The 17,893-nt window shown below is 60.4% G+C and overlaps 2 protein-coding genes across 4 annotated transcripts; one reads left to right on the top strand and one right to left on the bottom strand.

Annotated features, from left to right (window-relative positions):
• Nucleotides 1-1,102: 1,102 nt before the first annotated feature.
• On the bottom strand, nucleotides 1,103-2,268 carry TMEM256 (transmembrane protein 256). Its single transcript, XM_004468715.3, has 4 exons — nucleotides 2,125-2,268; nucleotides 1,783-1,814; nucleotides 1,430-1,510; nucleotides 1,103-1,325 (listed from the first exon to the last, which is right to left on the bottom strand). Exons 1-4 carry the CDS (start codon nucleotides 2,207-2,209, stop codon nucleotides 1,182-1,184), a joined length of 342 nt encoding a protein of 113 aa, XP_004468772.1. The 5' UTR covers nucleotides 2,210-2,268; the 3' UTR covers nucleotides 1,103-1,181.
• A 720-nt stretch (nucleotides 2,269-2,988) lies between these two features.
• Nucleotides 2,989-17,524, top strand: NLGN2 (neuroligin 2). 3 transcript variants are annotated; one of them, XM_058283596.2, is made up of 8 exons: nucleotides 2,989-3,734; nucleotides 6,080-6,774; nucleotides 9,913-9,963; nucleotides 12,042-12,191; nucleotides 12,371-12,556; nucleotides 12,669-12,861; nucleotides 13,236-13,832; nucleotides 14,576-17,524. In XM_058283596.2, the coding sequence occupies exons 2-8, from the start codon at nucleotides 6,324-6,326 to the stop codon at nucleotides 15,447-15,449; spliced, it is 2,502 nt and encodes an 833-aa protein (XP_058139579.1). In that variant the 5' UTR covers nucleotides 2,989-3,734; nucleotides 6,080-6,323; the 3' UTR covers nucleotides 15,450-17,524. The 3 variants fall into 3 exon arrangements, with proteins under 3 accessions (XP_058139579.1, XP_058139580.1, XP_058139581.1); XM_058283598.2 differs by having other exon boundaries at nucleotides 2,991-3,734; nucleotides 6,642-6,774; XM_058283597.2 differs by lacking the exon at nucleotides 9,913-9,963.
• The last annotated feature ends 369 nt before the right edge of the window (nucleotides 17,525-17,893 follow it).

Raw genomic sequence — 17,893 nt, 5'->3', positions numbered from 1 at the left:
TTATCTGAATCAACCTACAGATACAGAGGAAGGTGGAGAATCTTTCCAAGGCATGTCAAAAGCTGGACCCTCTTCAAAGACTTTCTAAGGACTCCAAATCATTCTCAACAGAGCTTTTTATCCCTGACTATACATGGAGAATCAGCAGTGCAGCTTTCTAAAATAAAGATTCCTGGACTATTAAAGAAGCAGCTCCAGACGTGGACATTGAAAATTCCTATTTTTAAAAAAGCTAGTAGCTTTGGCATTCATCACAACTCTAACTTCATATTTGAGCGATTTGATGAACGGCACCAGCTCGTCAGGTCCAGGACTGTAAAGAACAGTTCCATATCAGCAAAAAACCTGGCACGGAGGAAATGAATACTCAAAACATTCATGGAATGGCAGGGCTGAAAACCACCATCCTCCAGCATTCTTCAAATTCTATGGCATTAGAACCTCCAGGCAGGGAAGTGGACGTGGCTCAACTAATAAGAGCATCTGCCTACCATATGAGTCCAGGGTTCGATATCCAGGGCCTCCTACCCGTGTGGTGAGCTGGCCCATGCGCAGTGCTGCCATGCACAAGGAGTGCCGTGCCACGCAGGAGCGCCCCCGTGTAGGGGTGCCCCATGCGCAAGGACTGCGCCCCGCAAGGGGAGCCGCCCTGCGTGAAAAAAGCGCAGCCAGCCCAGGAGTGGCACTGCACACATGGAGAGCTGACAGAGCAAGATGACGCAACAATAAGAGACACAGTTTGCCGCTTGACAATGCAAACGGATGCAGAAGAACACACAGTGAATGGACACAGAGAGCAGACAACGGGGGGAAGGGGAGAGAAATAAATAAAAATCTTCTTTTAAAAAAAGAACCACCAGATGAACTTATTAAAATGTAGATTCCCAGGCCCCAAAGCGAGTTTCAGTAGAAATATACATTATTACAAGCATTCTCCGAGACTCTCAGGCCCAGCAGTTTACGAACCTTGGACGTTAACTTGAAGTGAACAGAATTCCCAGACCCAACGAGCCCAGATTCAGTCTTAGGAAAGGAGGAAGTGCAGAGGTCGACCATCCCTACCCTTCCGCCTCCAAGCCGTTGATAAACAAAGACTGCAAAGTTCTTTATTTGCCCTCCTCTTTTAATCCCCTTCTTGCCAAAAATCACACAGAAAACCCAGTAATTCAGCACAGGGGAGCTCAAAGGGCCAAAGCCAGCCAGCCCAGGAGCAGCGTGCTGGCTCCCACAGGGGCCAAGGGCTGGATGCTGGGGTCTCCACTCAGGGCCTGGTAGTAAAAGCTGGTGCAGAATAGGGTGGTTCCAGAGGCGATCAGCACCCCGGCCTGAAGGAGACACAGGGCACAACAGAGGCTAGTAACAACAGGGCAGGCTGGGAGGGAGAGGGTGAGGGTGGGGCTTGATCAGGATTAGGAACGGGGAAGATTACCCAGAGGGGCTTTCTGCAAAGGGGCACCCCTAACAGGGCCAGGCTGTGTAAGAAGTGGTGTTTGTTGGCCTTCTCAAAGAGCTGTAAGAAAAGAAAAGATGGGGTGACATCCTAAGCAGCGCAGGAGCCCGAGATCCAAGCTGGACAAACCGGGTAAAAATTCGTCCCTCCTACCCCACCCCTGCCTTCCCAGCTTGGGCTTCCCTCAGGTACACCCGCCTTATGCCTGCAACCCTGGCCGCTCCAGAGACCCAGGTTCCGCCCCCCACCCAACACACACACTTCAAGGACCCCAAACTTTGTGCCCCAACCCGGAAGTCGAGGGAGGGGTGGTTGTGCAGCAGTTACTTCACCTCTTTGCTGTAGGCATCCGGGAACTGAGCGCCTGTGGAAAGCAGAGGCAAAGGTTAGCAGGCACACCCGATCCCATCGCCGGCCCTGACTGACTCCTCTCCCGGGGGACCCGGGTGGCAAAGAAAAGAAGGGGCATCCCCAGGAGGCTTCTGATTGGTGGAAACAAGCGTCGGGCAGTTCTGGGAGCCAATTGGACCGGCCTTTGGGACTTTAAAAGGTTTAAGGATCCCGCGGGCTGTCTGATCGCTGGGAAGCTAGGCATTTCTAGAAGGCTCCTTCCGAGCACCACACCCCAGAAGTCGCCCCAAGCGCAATCCCAGCTCCGGCCCCAGCCCTCTGACCATGCGCCCCGTAGGTGGCCAAGCCCAAGGCCCCGGCTCCCGACACCGCGCCCAGGCGCCGGAAAGCAGCCCCAGGCCCCGCCATGGCTCTCTGGATGGTCACGTGCCTGGCGAAAACCGCCCAGGCCACCCAAGAAGCCAGCCAATCCGGGTCGCCCATGCAAATAGGTACTCAGGTGCCCAATCCCGGCCGCGTTTATTTCAGCGTCCAGGTCCTCACTCGGGTACTTAAGCCTTTGTAAAACCGCTACTGAATGGCGAAGATGTCTGGCAGGCGGAGAAACCAGGACCAATTGGGAGCGGAAGAGCCGAGTAGGGAGGGCGGGTTGAGGGCGGGACTAAGGGATTTACGTCACGGATTGGCCCACTTTCCAAGTTGATTGCCTCTTCTACCCCTTCTACCCCCACCTCCGGCCAATTTCCAAAGATCCCGGTCCCCACTCAAAGCTCCGCCCCTTTCCCCACAGGCTCCTCCTGTTCAGCTTCAAACTAGGCCCACTCCCCACAAAAGGCGGCCCCGCGGAAACCCAGGCCCCACCCATCGCCATCAAGCCCCGCCCAGTGCCCAGATGGCTCCTCCTCCGGGTCCGAGGGCTCCGCCTCCTTCACCTGATGCCCCGCCCCGTAGGCTTTACCCCGTCTCCCCCTCCTCTCCGCCCCCAGGCCGCGAGAGCCTCGAGGGTGGGAGGTCGCCGGGGGCGGGGGGGGGGGCGGATGTCTCCACCCCGCCCTGGTCCGCTCCGTCCGTCCCTCCGTCCGTCCGCCCCCGCCCTCTCCCCGCGTTCTCAACCCCCCCACGCTCCGGAGGGCTGGCGGGCGGGTGCGAGCGAGGGGTGTGCGCCGCTCTCTCGGCAGGGGGCGGGGGAGGCGGCCGCGCGGTGACGCGCGGGGCTGCTGCGGCTGCTCCGCCGGCGGATCATCACTCTCGGGTTGGGATGGACGCGGGGCGGGCGGGCCCTGGCGCACGGAGCCAGGAGTCCGGGCCTCCCCGCCGCTGAGCGTCCCCCGAAGCCTCCCCCACACCCCCGCCTTCCCTCCTAGGAGCCGCACTGACCCCCGCCCCGAGGCAGGGATTCGGCTCCCGCCCTCTTCTGACGGCCCGGACCTCCCCCTCCTGCCCGTCCTCGGGATCGACTGGATCCCTCCCCCTCCCCGAGGATTCCGGCTGGATCCCTGCCCCTGCACCGCGGATCCTGCGCTCGCGACCCTGGGGATTGCCGTGGACGACTCCTCCTGCACCCGATCCCTTAAGATCTTCCGCCAGGACTGCTTTCTGGTCCCTCCAAGCAGACCCAGGGAGCTAGTGGATCCCTGATCTAGTCCTGCCCCGTTAGTCCCTTCTCGCCCCGTCGTCCCCACTGCGGGGTTTTCTATCCCCGGGCTCCCCCTGACCCCATCCCCTACCTCTCCTTTCCCTGGGGATCGACTGGATCCCGGCCCCGCCCCCCGGGGCTGGGGCGATCCCCCTCCCCCGCCGGGTGAGGCGCTGCGGGGCGGGGGTTGGGCCTACGGGGCTGCGGGGGCTCGAGGCCGCCGCCCCCCTCCCGAAGCCCGTCCGCCCCCCGCTCGGAGCCCTGGATGGAAGCACCACGGCCCCGGGGCTGAGCCAGGTAGGAGCTAAACTGGACTGGGTGGAGGGGGCTGCGTGGCGGTCCGCTGGGGTCTCCCTCACCCCATCTCTCTCCCTGCGCCTGGTTTCCCCCAGCCTGCTCTGTCTGCGTGTCTTCGCCTAGGGATGCTCTCGCCGTGTCTCTGCGTCTCGGTCTCTTTGTCTCTGCCTCTCTCCAGTCCATGAATGATCCTTTGAATGGGCCCACAGACCCCGTGTGTTCCCATCTCCCCTCCCCCTCCTTCTCCCCTTGCCGGCCAAACCATTTTCCCTAATGCAGGAAGGGGGGGGGGCTGCGGCCTGAGCCCCCGCTCCTCAACTCTCCCGGGCTGGGGGAGTCAGGCCTGGGCAGGAATGGAGAGAGCAAGGCAGAGGGATGGGGAGATGGAGAGGGCGGCAAGAGGTGGTAATAGAGATGGGGAGAGCAGGGGAAAATGGGGGAGGCACATAGGGGAATCGAGGAGAGGGAGAATTTTGGAGAGGGGATTTGGAGGAGAGAGAGAGATGCAGAAGAAAAGGAAAAAAGGCTGAGGGGTGAGAGGCTGAAGGAAGAGCCAGAGCCAGCTGGGAGAGACCAAGGAAAGAAAGATGCTCTGAGGGAGCGCTATGGAGAAAAGCGAGATGGGGGGGCTCCAGGAGGAAGAAAGAAGAGATCCTGGCAGGGAGGAGGCCCGGGGCCCGGGAGTACATTAAGGGTGGGAGATGACAGAGGCAGACGTGTTGGGGGAGGGGGAGGGGGCGGCAAGGCCCTGGAAACCTAGCCCAGCCTGGTGGTGGTGGGGGATCCAGCTCCAAGCCCCCTCCAGGTGATGGGGGAACAAGAGCTTAAGAGGACCTGAAGAGGGGGAGGACGGGGCTGGGCGTGTGTGGTGAGGATTCCTGTGTCCTCATCTCTGGAATAAATTGACACCTGCAGAGAGCCACCCGCGGGCTGGCGCCTGGCTCCGAAAAGCCAGCGTCAGCAAACAGCTCTGGCAGCCGGGGGGGTGGGGGGGGCTTGTTAAGATGACCTGGGTGTCTGCCCCTTGAGTCCAATCTCTTCCCTTCTGCTGCCCCTGCTGCCCCAAGCACCCGGGCATCAGGGCAGCAACTATGGGGGGCTGGCAAGGGGAAGGGGAGGTGAATGGATGAGATGGAATAAGAAAGCCAAGGCTTACTCCCAGGACGTGGGTCAAAATGCCTTGCAGGGAAGAGGTGTCTAGGGTCAAAGGCTGTTCAAGGGTGTGGGAGGGGAGCTATGGTGGGCTCAATGGAAGCCCCCGGGAGCCCCCCTGAGGCCTGGTCCCTAGGTCTAGGCTCTGATTGGCCAAAGGCGGGGGGACAAGAGACTGTCTTTCAGGGTTCTCTATGCCCACAATCTCCCTCTCCCCTCAACATATATATCTCCTCCTCTGAGCTGTAGTTGGGGGAAACTAGCATTCAGAACGGCGCCTGTGCCCTGCCCCTCGGGCCCTGAATGGACCCCACAGCCAGGCCAGCCCCTTCCCCTCGGTCTCCAGACACCCCCCTCCGGGGTTAAAGCTGCAGCCCGTTGCCGAGGTAACATTGCGGGGCAGCATCCTGTCGCCCGGCAACCAGCTGCAGGATCACGCATCTGTCCCCAGATTTGCCCCTCCAGCACCTCCTCCCTACTGTATCCCCTACCTCAAGGCACCCCAACTTCTCAGGGAAAAATGGAGAGGGCCTTGGGTGGCCAGGATCCTTAGGGAATGGGATGTGGAGGGGGAAAGGGTGCTGAGTGGCTTGTGCAGTCCCAGGAAAGGCCCGAGTCTGGCCTGGGGTGGGGGTTCAGCACCGTGAAATTACAGTTCAGGAGTAATTAACACATATAAACAAAGCCGCCACTTCCTGCTAATTAGTGACTTGGTATTTTTATTTTCTCTTCCTTGTCTATCTGGTTCCTTCCCAGGGAGGGGGAAAACTGGTGGGAACTGGGACTCGTGGGTCCCTGCGGGAGAGGCTGCCTGGGAGGGATGAGGGGGCTGGAAGGCGGCGCCCCGGAGCTGGGGAGCTGGTGGCCCACCTCCCTTCTGCTCTGAACTGGCCGGTCACCACATCCCGCCTCATCCCAGCCTTTCCTGCCCCGGACTCTGCTGGGGGAGGGGGAGTAGGAGTGGGGGAGTGCAGAGTGGGGGGAATGGGAGGTCCCAAGGGGCATGTGGGTTGAAGGGGGGCGCGACTTGGTCTGAATTCCAAATCACTAACCACTTGTCTCTTCTGTTTCCCCATTCCTTTCTGTCTGCCCGGTCCGATTTCCCTTCCCTTCTCCTACCTCTCCTCTGTATTTTTCTGTCTGTCCATCTGGCTGTATCTTGCACGCCCTATCCCTCCCCTGCCTTCCCGCAGGTCGGGTCTGCCTCCCCCTTCTCCCACCTCCCCCCCCTTCCCCTCCCCTTGCCCCCTCCATGGAGAGAAACAGACCCCTTCTCTGTCCAGTCTAACCCCGGTCCCTCCCCATCCCCCTCCTCCCTCCTTTTCCCCGCCCCCTCCTCCCTCGTGGGGCGAGGGGGGCCTCCCTCCCTCTCCCCCCCCTTCTCTCTCTCTCCGAGGGGGGGGGTCCCGGGGAGGGAGGGGGGGACCCCCGATCAGCATGTGGCTCCTGGCGCTGTGTCTGGTGGGGCTGGCGGGAGCTCAACGGGGGGGAGGGGGTCCCGGCGGCGGCGCCCCCGGCGGCCCGGGCCTCGGCAGCCTCGGGGAGGAGCGCTTCCCAGTGGTGAACACGGCCTACGGGCGAGTGCGCGGCGTGCGGCGCGAGCTCAACAACGAGATCCTGGGGCCCGTCGTGCAGTTCTTGGGCGTGCCCTACGCCACGCCGCCCCTGGGCGCCCGCCGCTTCCAGCCGCCTGAGGCCCCCGCCTCGTGGCCCGGCGTGCGCAACGCCACCACCCTGCCGCCCGCCTGCCCGCAGAACCTGCACGGGGCGCTGCCCGCCATCATGCTGCCTGTGTGGTTCACCGACAACTTGGAGGCGGCCGCCACCTACGTGCAGAACCAGAGCGAGGACTGCCTGTACCTCAACCTCTACGTGCCCACCGAGGACGGTAAGGGCGCGGGCACCCCGTGGACACAGCCCACAGTAGCACAGGCAGCCCCTCGGGCGCTGGCACGGCCGCTGGGCCTCTGTGGCCCCTGCGTGTCCACTGAGGATGGTCAGGGTGCTGCCTGCCAGGAAGCCACAGTCCCAGGAAGGCCCCCCACCCCACCCCCGGCCCCTAAAGCGATGGAAAGGGTGGCAGGCACTAGGCTGGACTGAGCCACCCCCACCCTGGAGAGACCCACACAGATCCAGCCACTTGATCTCAGTGTGGCCACCCAGGGTGATCAGGTGACAAAGGCATCAACCACCTGTCATGACTCCCACTCCAGCTCTGTCCCACCGCCTGCCCCCAGCCCTAACAGAAGATCCACCTTAGCCACAGCTATACCTCAGACAGAGTCCTCCTCTCCTCAGGCCCCTGGGGGCAGACGTCCATCTATCCATCACAGCCAGGGGCCCTCACCTGAGCTAAGTGCACACCCTCCCCTTCTCCTGATGCTCTGTCCCCTGGCTCCTGTACACCCCTGAAGGATCAGGGGGCTCCACAGTCCCCCCATCTCCACACAACACTTTCCCTGGGCTCTTATCAGGGAACTTTCCAGTTCACTGCAGGACTCACCTGACCCCAGCACACTCCTCCTGCACAGCCCTCCACCTGCCCACCTCCAGCACCCCCTAAAGTAGTTGGAAAACCTTCCAGCTAGCTACAATGGAGGGTCGTTGGTAGATTGCCAGCCACCCCAACAAACTATCCTCACACACAGGCCCCTCATTGCCACCACTCCAAAACCTCCCCACACCTCCACAGCCCCATGGGGCATTGTTTCCATAGTTTCCAACAACCGTACACATAGGAACCCCTATATGTACATCCTACACACCCAGCACCCCCACGTCATGCATCAAGCCGTACAATAGACTGTGATCTCAACTCCTCAGCATTCAGCTCATGTACCCCCAAATCCTCTTCACCGACCATGTGCTCCAACGCCCCACATGGCACAATTCCCAACACCTGCCCGTACTACATACCCCCACACTTCTCTGAAATCGTGTACCTCATCACCCATACAGACCCATGCTCCCAAATGCCTGTCTTATAAAGCAGGTACCCTAATAACACCCACACAGAGACCTTAACCCCAATAATGGTACCCCTTGACCATGTACTCCAAAATCCTCAATGCTCCTCAAGCATTGCTTATCTCACCTCCTACCAAGACATCCCCTGCACCATGCTTCAGGTGGTGACAGTGCACCCAGCAGCCTACACCCTACCCATGGACCATGTACGCCAACACCTCACACCTGGCACCCAGGATCCTCTCATGCCAGTCAGATGGCACCTCACGCACCTCAGCCTGCCCACCTTCATCCCAGCACCTCCCAGATGGACCATGCCCCCTATAGTCTTCACACCAGCCGTGCACCCTAATACCCTAACTATACCTCCCCATACAGACCCTGCCTCCCAACAGCTCATGCACACACTGCACGGAAGCATCACCCTCTCCAATCCCATCCAAATCCTAAGCTCCTAACCCCCCGTCGGCCTCCCTGGGTATCCCTGCCTCTCCATTCCCTCCCACGGACCACCCATCCCAGGGCCCCCCACCTGTGACTCATTCACCCACACCCAGTACCCACAGGCTGTCCAGCTCGACGCTCTCCACCCTCCACCCCATGGTCCCCTCATGTGAAGCATCCACCCAACACCTTCCGCTACTGGACTGTCCAGCCCGCACCCCCACCCAGGCCTACACCTTCAGTATTTTTAACCATCGCTTGTTGCAGGCCCAACACATTCAGGTGATGTCACCGAATCTTCACACCAGCTCTGGGAGGAAGAGGTTGACTCAGGCACACACACAGATCCACACACTTACACTTTAATAACTTCTCGTGCACCTGCTATGCCTGCTGACTTCAGGCCCTGTTCCCGGTGGGTCTGGCATCAATGCCAACTGGGAGGGCCTTGGGTCTCGCTGGCTCAGCCCTCCTGATGCTGGTCCCAGTGCTGTTGAGGAGAAGCCTATCAGTCAGTCTGGGAGGGGGGTTCCCCTCAGGCCGCTGGGTGCCAGCTCGCCCCTGACCAATCCCACTACCTACGGGGGGAGGAAAAAAGCCCGGAGCCAATCTCGGGCCCAGTCTGGGGCCTTTCCTGACTGGGACACACTTTCTGCCTCCCGGCACCTCCTGGCACCTTACGTCTCAGGTGGGCTCAAGAGACTGTGTTTCCTATACCCTATTTGCGGGCTGACCCCCAAATGGGGCCGGGACTTTTGGGCAATAGAGCAGGGGCTGGGAGGTTGGTGCCCTGATGGGAAGTTCACCATTTGGGGGGGAGGAGAGCAGGAGGTAAGGGGCGAGGTGGGGGGAGTGCAGAGGGATGAGGCGGAGTGGAGGGCAAGACCTGATGACCCCTTTCCCTGCTTCACCCCACACTGGGGAGATGGGGTGAGAAGCCAGGCCTGTGAGTGCGGATGGAAGAGACATGCTGGCAGGTGGGAGCTGGACAGGCGGGCAGGCAGCCCTGGCTGACCTACCCACAGCCCTCCAGTGGGGAGCTGAGGGCTTCCAGAGGCTGAGAGCACAGGGGCGGCTGCCCCCTCACCCTAGCCTGCCCTCTGCACTCCAGAAGGGTCCAAGAAAGCAGAGTCCTTTCTGCTCCAGCCCCTCCACACTGCAGCCTGGGGGAGCAGGCAGGTGCTTGGATGGCCCTGAGCGGGGCCTGTGAGAGGTCTCCCCAGAAGGCTTCCCATCCCCTCCCACCCCACCTCTAACATCGTTTCATTTCCAGCAATTAGCAAACCCACGGACAAGCCAAATCCTTTCCAGCCAAGCAAATGTCTTAAGACAGGCCTCAGCCCACTCAGGCACCCCACCCCCCCAAAACCAGTCTTTTCTTGGGGGCATGACTTTTTCCGGGGAGGGGAACAAAATTGGGTTATAGAAACGTTTTTCTCTTTTCTTGGTTTCTTTTTCTTGCAAACAAATTTTGCTTTTTTTGGCTTATTTTTTCTGCCCCCCACCCTCCCCTTTTCTGCTTTCTCTCCTCCCCTCCCCATCCACCACCTCCCCCGACCCCCATCTTTCCCCACAAAATTGTCCTTTTTTCTCTGTTTTGTGTTCCCGGTCTTAGGTCCGCTCACAAAAAAACGTGACGAGGCGACGCTCAATCCGCCAGACACAGGTAGATTTAAAAATCAAGCCCCGCTGCTGCATGTGGTTGCTGATGACAGGACGCCCACGGCCCTGCCCCTAACTAAATGCCCCTGCAAGGCCCCTCAGTTGTACTCCCAACTAAAAATGAAAAAGAAAAGAAAAGAAAAAATTGTAATAATTGGAACAAAGAATTATGAAAACTTCAAACAAAATTTGAACACTGTTGGACCCACTAGAAAACCTGCAAGAAAAGCTAAACATGGTGAAAATAAGAAATTGGAGTGTCAGAAAAAAAAAATAAAGAATTGGATAAAATGTTTAGAGTTTGAAAGAAATTTGGAATATTTTGAAACTTGGGAAATGTCACCTTTGAAAAACAATTTTAATTTGAAGCAAAGCAACAGTTGAAAAAAAAAAAACATTTAAAAGATGGCAAATTGATGTCACAATTGAAACCTCAGAAACCTGCTACAATTTCCAAAAGCCTGTCAGACGCAGAAAACGCAAACATTTGAAGCAAATTAAAGAATTTGGAAATTTTTGAAAACAGGGCCCAATCTCTTGAAGTTTCACTACAAAATTTTGAAAAAGTACAAAGAACTTTTTTCTTTTTTTTCTTTTTTTCCAAAACGGATGTTTTTGTTTTTGTTTTTATTTTTTCTTTTCTTGTTGAATCTGCCCCGAGAGCTTCTTGCTTTTTTGTTGTTGTTTTTTTCTTTCTTTCTTTCTTCCTTCTTGATCCTGTTTTTTGTTGTTGGTTTTGAATTCTTGCTGCCCCAGCTCCCCTTCCTGCTCCTTCCCCCTCTGACCCCCCCTCCCCCACATTGGGAGCGAGGTGGAGGTGCTGGGTGGGGAGTAGGGGCCAGAACCGAGGACATTTAGGACAGGACCTTGGAGGGATGGAGGTTCTAGCCTGAAACTGCTGGAAGGATGCTCAGGAATGAAGGGAAGCAGCAGGATTTGGGGTACAGAGGGTTCTGCCCCCCTAGGAACTCCAGCCAAAGAGGTCAGGGGGAGGGGAGTGGCAGAGAAGGTCATGCTAGACAGGAGGTAGGCAGCTGACTGCAGGGGGTCGAGGGGAGTGTCTTAGTGGCCTGCTGGCTGATCTGGCAGAAGGGAAGTTTCCGGAAGGACGCGGGAGGTGGGCAGGGATGCTGTGGAGGCCCGGGCCTGGCTCTGGTTTGCTGAGTTTCAGGCTAATGAGAGATTGCAGATGTCAAGCAAGAGCAGGGCCTGCCCGCCAGGGGTCACCCCCACCCTGGCACCGCAGCTGCAGGAGCAAGTGTAGCCTTGGAGACCCCAGCAAGCCCTCTCAGCCTGCCACCCTCTTCTGGAATTAGTGCCCACTCGGTCCCATCTGGAACACCTCAAGTACCTCCTGCCTGTGGCAGTGACTATGGGGTCCTTCAGGGATATGGCGAGAGAGGGACCCGGGGCAGAACCTGGGGCTCAGGCCAGTTTGTGGGGGTCCGAGGCTAGAGAGCTGCGCCCCAGCTCCATTAGGCCAGCTTTCCCACCCTGCCTCCTCCTGCCACATTAATTAGGCTGGGGGTTGCCATGGTAACTGGGGAGGTGACCTAGAAAGGAATTAGGGCGGGGAGGCCACCAAGCCCCCAGGGCCCTATGGCCTGGCACCCCCTCACCCACAGACCAGGGGAGCGGGTGGGGCTGAGGCCCAAGACCTGAGTCCAGAGGAAAAGGCGGGGACCCTCCCAGCGTCTCTAGCTCTAGCTCCAGCCTTGCAGGAGCAGGAAGGACATTTGCTGTGTGTGTGTGTGTGGGGAGGGGATCCCCTGGATCCAGCAGATGCCCTGAGGAGGGCCGCCCCCCCACCCCTGCCTCTGTCGGGCTTCTCGAAAGGTCTGCCTGGCATTTGGAGAAGTGCCGCGGGGCAGGCTGGCAGGGGGTGGGGAGGGGTCTTCTGCCAGGGCTAGCTGGGGGGGAGGGAGGGGAATCCGGTCTTGCCCCCCAGGGATGGTAGTGACATGTCCCCTGAGCTCCAGGCTGGTCCTCAGCAGTCCTGGGAGCTGGGCAGTGCTGCTTCCGGTCTGACCGTGTCCCTGTCCCTCGCCCCCTGGCCTACCCGCCCGCCCCCTCCCCTCGCAGATATCCGGGACTCGGGGAAGAAGCCCGTGATGCTGTTTCTGCACGGCGGTTCCTACATGGAGGGCACCGGGAACATGTTCGATGGCTCTGTCCTGGCAGCCTACGGCAACGTCATCGTAGCCACGCTCAACTACCGACTTGGGGTGCTCGGTGAGGGTGGGCAGTCAATTCTGGGGGGCGGAGCCTGGAGAGCTTGGCCTGGTGGCAGAATTCTTTCGAATCCCCCAATCCCGGGGAGTGGCTTGGGGGCGGAATGGAGCTACCCCAGAGAGGGAGCAGGGGTGCCATGACACCCCACCAGGGAGCTCCGTTTCTTCCTCTACTGCCAGGTTTTCTCAGCACTGGGGACCAGGCTGCAAAAGGCAACTACGGGCTCCTGGACCAGATCCAGGCCCTGCGCTGGCTCAGTGAAAACATTGCCCACTTTGGCGGTGACCCCGAGCGCATCACCATCTTTGGGTCGGGGGCAGGAGCCTCCTGTGTCAACCTCCTGATCCTCTCCCACCATTCGGAAGGTACCGGCAGCCTCCCCGGCCTGCCTCTCCCTTCCCCCTCCCCCTGCTCCTGCCCTCCCTCTCCTTTTGGCTAGAACTCAGGGCTCAGCCTGAGGCCTACCTGTCCCTCCAGGGCTGTTCCAGAAGGCTATCGCCCAGAGCGGCACCGCCATTTCCAGCTGGTCTGTCAACTACCAGCCGCTCAAGTACACGCGGCTGCTGGCGGCCAAGGTGGGCTGTGACCGGGAGGATAGTGCCGAAGCTGTGGAGTGTCTGCGCCGGAAGCCTTCCCGCGAGCTGGTGGACCAGGACGTGCAGCCCGCCCGGTACGGGGGTGGGAGAGGGCCGGGTCCAGCCCAGCCCTCTCCTTGTGGGTTCCAAGGAGGCTGAGGTGAGAGGCGCCCACAGGCATTCCGTTGGGCAAGGAGAGGTGGGCTTTGGGCCCACTCGCACCCCTGCCTGTCTTGGAGGCCATCCCCTAAGTGGAGGTGCTTAGCCAGAGCCAGGGGTGCACAGTGTGAGAAGTGCTTCAGGGGCGGCTTCCCAGGCAGCCCAAGTGCCCTGAAGTCTTCAGGGGTCTTCCGAAGCGGGGAGAAGGGTCTTCCAGCTGGAGGGAAGAACGTACGAGGGGGCTCAGCAGGCCGTGGGCTAGAGAGGAGGCCGAAGAGCAGCCGATGAGACCCTGACCCTTTCTCTCCAGCTACCACATCGCCTTCGGGCCCGTGGTGGACGGCGACGTCGTCCCAGATGACCCCGAGATCCTCATGCAACAGGGGGAGTTCCTCAACTACGACATGCTCATCGGCGTCAACCAGGGTGAGGGCCTCAAGTTCGTGGAGGACTCCGCAGAGAGCGAGGACGGCGTGTCAGCCAGCGCCTTCGACTTCACCGTCTCCAACTTTGTGGACAACCTGTATGGCTACCCCGAGGGCAAGGATGTGCTGCGGGAGACCATCAAGTTCATGTACACGGACTGGGCCGACCGGGACAATGGCGAGATGCGGCGGAAGACCCTGCTGGCGCTTTTCACCGACCACCAGTGGGTGGCACCAGCCGTGGCCACCGCCAAGCTGCACGCTGACTACCAGTCCCCCGTCTACTTCTACACCTTCTACCACCACTGCCAGGCCGAGGGCCGGCCCGAGTGGGCAGACGCGGCGCACGGGGACGAACTGCCCTATGTCTTCGGCGTGCCCATGGTGGGCGCCACCGACCTCTTCCCCTGCAACTTCTCCAAGAATGACGTCATGCTCAGCGCCGTGGTCATGACCTACTGGACCAACTTTGCCAAGACTGGGTGAGGGCCAGAGGGCCTGGGAGTGGGGGGCTGGGGGGGTACCCCTGCAGGCCAAGGCACGCCCTCCGTCCTCAGCTCGTTCTCTCCCACACTCAGCACAGCCATCCGTTCCCCCGTTAAGGCACTTGTTCTCGCCTTCTCTCCTTGCTCCCTCAACGCACTCAACACCTGCTTGGTGCCAGGCACTGAGTTGAAGGTGGGAGACTCGAGTTAGGCAGGTCCCCACCCTCTCTGCAGGTGGGCTGGCTCTGTGGCTTGGCGTGGTGGCTGCCTCGCCTCCCCACCCTCTCTTTCTCCTCCCAGCACCTCCGCCCATCTGTCTAACCCCTTGGGTCTGTGTGTCCCGGTGTGTGTGAGGGTTTGTGTCTGTCTTTGTACCTTTAGTTGTCTCTAGAGCTTCGTCTCTCTTGAGCTCAATCGATTTCTCTTGCTCTCTTTGATCTGTTTACTTTTTGCTGTCCGTCTGTCCACTCTGGCTGTCTCTCATGTCTCTGTCATTCTGTTTGTCTATTTCACTCAGTCTTGGCTTCTGTCTCTCACTGGCTATCTCTTTTTCTGTCTCTGTCCCTCCGTGCCCATCTCTGGCAGCCTCTCTGTCTGTCTGTCTCTCCTCTCTGCCTCTCTTGCACGCTTTCTTTCTGTCCCCATCTCTCTGCATCTCCATCACTCCCCTCCCCACTCCTGCCCACCCCCGAGAGCACCACGCCCTCACTCCTGCTTTCTCTGTCCTCCTGTGTCCACAGCGACCCCAACCAGCCCGTGCCACAGGACACCAAGTTCATCCACACCAAGCCCAACCGCTTTGAGGAGGTGGTGTGGAGCAAGTTCAACAGCAAGGAGAAGCAGTACCTGCACATCGGCCTGAAGCCGCGCGTGCGCGACAACTACCGCGCCAACAAGGTGGCCTTCTGGCTCGAGCTCGTGCCCCACCTCCACAACCTGCACACGGAGCTCTTCACCACCACCACGCGCCTGCCTCCCTACGCCACGCGCTGGCCGCCGCGCCCGCCCCCCGGCGCCCCGGGCACACGCCGGCCCCCGCCGCCCGCCACTCTGCCGCCCGAGCCCGAGCCCGAGCCGGGCCCGAGGGCCTACGACCGCTTCCCTGGGGACTCACGGGACTACTCCACCGAGCTGAGCGTCACCGTGGCCGTGGGCGCCTCCCTGCTCTTCCTCAACATCCTGGCCTTTGCCGCCCTCTACTACAAGCGGGACCGGCGGCAGGAGCTGCGGTGCCGGCGGCTCAGCCCGCCGGGCGGCTCGGGCTCCGGCTTGCCCGGCGGGGGCCCCCTGCTCCCCGCCACGGGCCGCGAGCTGCCACCCGAGGAGGAGCTGGTGTCGCTGCAGCTCAAGCGGGGCGGCGGCGTCGGGGCGGACCCTGCCGAGGCCCTGCGCCCCGCCTGCCCGCCCGACTACACCCTGGCCCTGCGCCGGGCGCCGGACGACGTGCCTCTCCTGGCCCCTGGGGCCCTAACCCTGCTGCCCAGCGGCCTGGGGCCCCCGCCGCCGCCGCCGCCCCCCTCCCTCCACCCCTTCGGGCCCTTCCCCCCGCCGCCCCCCACCGCTACCAGCCACAACAACACGCTACCGCACCCCCACTCCACCACGCGGGTATAGGGGGCGGCTCGGGGAGGCTCTCCTCCCCAGCACCCAGATGCGGGCGGGCAGTGCCACTCCAAGGCAGGGAGGAGGACCTGGCCACAGGCTTCTCTCGTGTGGCACTGTCACACGGCGAGGAGCGTTCCGGTGGACGTGGGTCTCCTCGCTGGGACCCGCGCGTCTCCCGTGCAGAGAGGCGCGGCTCTTCTCTGCACCTGGGCCTTTGGACAACTGGAGGGTGTTTTTTTCCCCCTCCGTCGGGACACCAGTCTTCGGTGTGTGGAAACGTGGAAGCACTTTCCCACGTGGAGGTGCGCTTTCTCACAAGGGGGTGTGTTTTCCCATGTGCAGGGTAAGGTTTTTTTTTGCCGCCCTGGACACATGTTGGCCCCCTCAAGGAATTTCTGCGGGGGTTTATACCCCAGAATCCTGTTCCCTCATGCCTTCCCCCACCTCGTTCCCCTCTCCTGACCCCATGGAGACCCTGGAAGTGGTGTGGTCACAGGCCGCGGCCCTTGGCCACCAGACAACACAAGGTGGTGCCTGGGAAGCAGTGAGGAACGCACAGGCCCCCCGCCCCTGGCCCCCCAGCCCCCGAGCAAAGCATGTTTACCCCCCCATGGCACAGGTCAGTGAAGCGCGTTCCCCAGAGTAGGCACACACCTTCCCCAGGCAACAGGCACAGGTCTCCTGCCAGGGGAAGGGCGCAAACCTGGGCATCTCCGTGCCGCCCGGGGACTTGTCTTCCCATGGGTCCAGGACACGCTTCTCTGGGTAGACACATGTTCTTGCATGTGGATGCGTGTTTTTCCGTGCAGACAGCCCCTTTCCCCCCAGCACTTCCCTGCACCCCCCAGCTGCAGGCCCCAGCGCTTGGTTCCTCCCCACAGGGCAGGTAGCAATAGACTGGAAAAATGGGAAACTGAGGGGAATGTACAGGTGCAAGATGCCAAGTGGGAAGGGGGCATATGCCACCCACCGAGGCCATGCATGTTTAACCAAAGTCCTCATCCCAGGTCCAAGGACAGCTTTCCCTCAGTCCTTAGACCAGTTGGTCTGTGCCAAACTGGGAAGGTGGGTTTGCGCGGGGGAAGACCCTTCTCCCAAATGTGCCAAGGATTTCCCAGTCCTGGGCCGCGGGGCAGGGGCAACAGTGGAGAAGGGTGGGATCCAGGCGAGGGGAGGTGGCAGTTCAGGGAGCCCGGCCTGTCTCTTTTCTCCTCACCATCGCTCGTCCCTCCTCTCTTGTTTCCCATTCTCCATCTCTGTCTCCCTCTTTGAATCTGTCCCATCTCAGTGTCAGATCAACCTTCTCCCCACAGCTGGCCCCCCCGCCCGCCCTTCTCTCCCCCTGCGCCCCAACCTCTCCACTGCCGGGACTCCAGGAAAGGAGCGGTGGAGGGTGGAGGGTGGAGGGGAGAAGAGCAGGTTTCCTGGGGCGGGAATGCGGGCTGCGGTGCTGAGGAAGCCACGGCAGGGTCAGGGGGGCGGGGCTCAGGCGGACACCAGCAGGAAGACGTTGAAACAATGTGTGACACGGCCGCCCAGGGGGAGCCTGAGGGGAAAAAGTCGGAGCCTCTGGGGCAAAGAAGGATGTCACATGTCCAGAAGGGTTTTAAAGGACACCAGTGAAGGAGAATCCTTGTCTGCTGGCACTTTGTGGGATGTTAGTGCCAAACTTGAGTAGAGAGTGGGGTGCTGTGTTCCACTGACACCCAAATCCAGAATCCCTGGTCTTGATCCCCAGAACTTTGCCTCCCGACGGCCCCTTCCCCTCCTACCTCCACCCTTGGAAACTTAGTTCTTTTCTGACCCCTCCCCCTGCCTGGTCCAGCTCCTCCAAACAGTCGTGCCCTCCAAATGCTAGGGACCTGGGACCTGGGCCCTGGAGACAGGGGCCTCCAGAAGTGGGCCATGGGAGGGGACTGGGGGACCCCATGATTCAGCCACGGACTCCAATGCCCAGCCCCTCTCCCCAGAACAAATCCCTGATAACCCCACGTTCCCCCGCCCCAACCCTTCGCGGCTCTGTACACATTTTTAAATCTGGCAAAAGATGAAGAGAATATTGTAAATATAAAAGTTTAACTGTTGGTCATGCCTGCTTGATAGTGGGTGGTGGGTGGCGGTTCCGAAGAAACAAGTCGTGGGGGAAATGACTTCGGTGGACGAGAGGGATCTGAACCCCCAGGCCTTTTCAGTGAATAGCTCCAAAGCCTGCGAGAAGGTGGGAATGGGGTGCCAGGATGGGGGGTTTGCCATGGTAATGGGATTACTTGGGAAGTTAAGATCAGCACCTGGATCTGTGCAGAAGCCGGAGCCCAGTGTAGAGGAGTGAGCAGCGGCTGATGGGGCAGACGCCAAAGAGGCCGAGGGCCTGTGGGCTGGTCCCGGGGCTGCCTAAAAGAGAGGCGCCAACCTGGGGGCTTTGGCCCTGGCACATTGTGAGGGAGCAGCCCCGG

The sequence above is a fragment of the Dasypus novemcinctus genome, chromosome 21 (genome assembly GCF_030445035.2).
Source record: "Dasypus novemcinctus isolate mDasNov1 chromosome 21, mDasNov1.1.hap2, whole genome shotgun sequence".
NCBI lineage: Eukaryota > Metazoa > Chordata > Mammalia > Cingulata > Dasypodidae > Dasypus > Dasypus novemcinctus.
The sequence above is the reverse complement of the archived record's forward strand: the minus strand, read 5'-3'. Positions and strand labels throughout refer to the sequence as shown.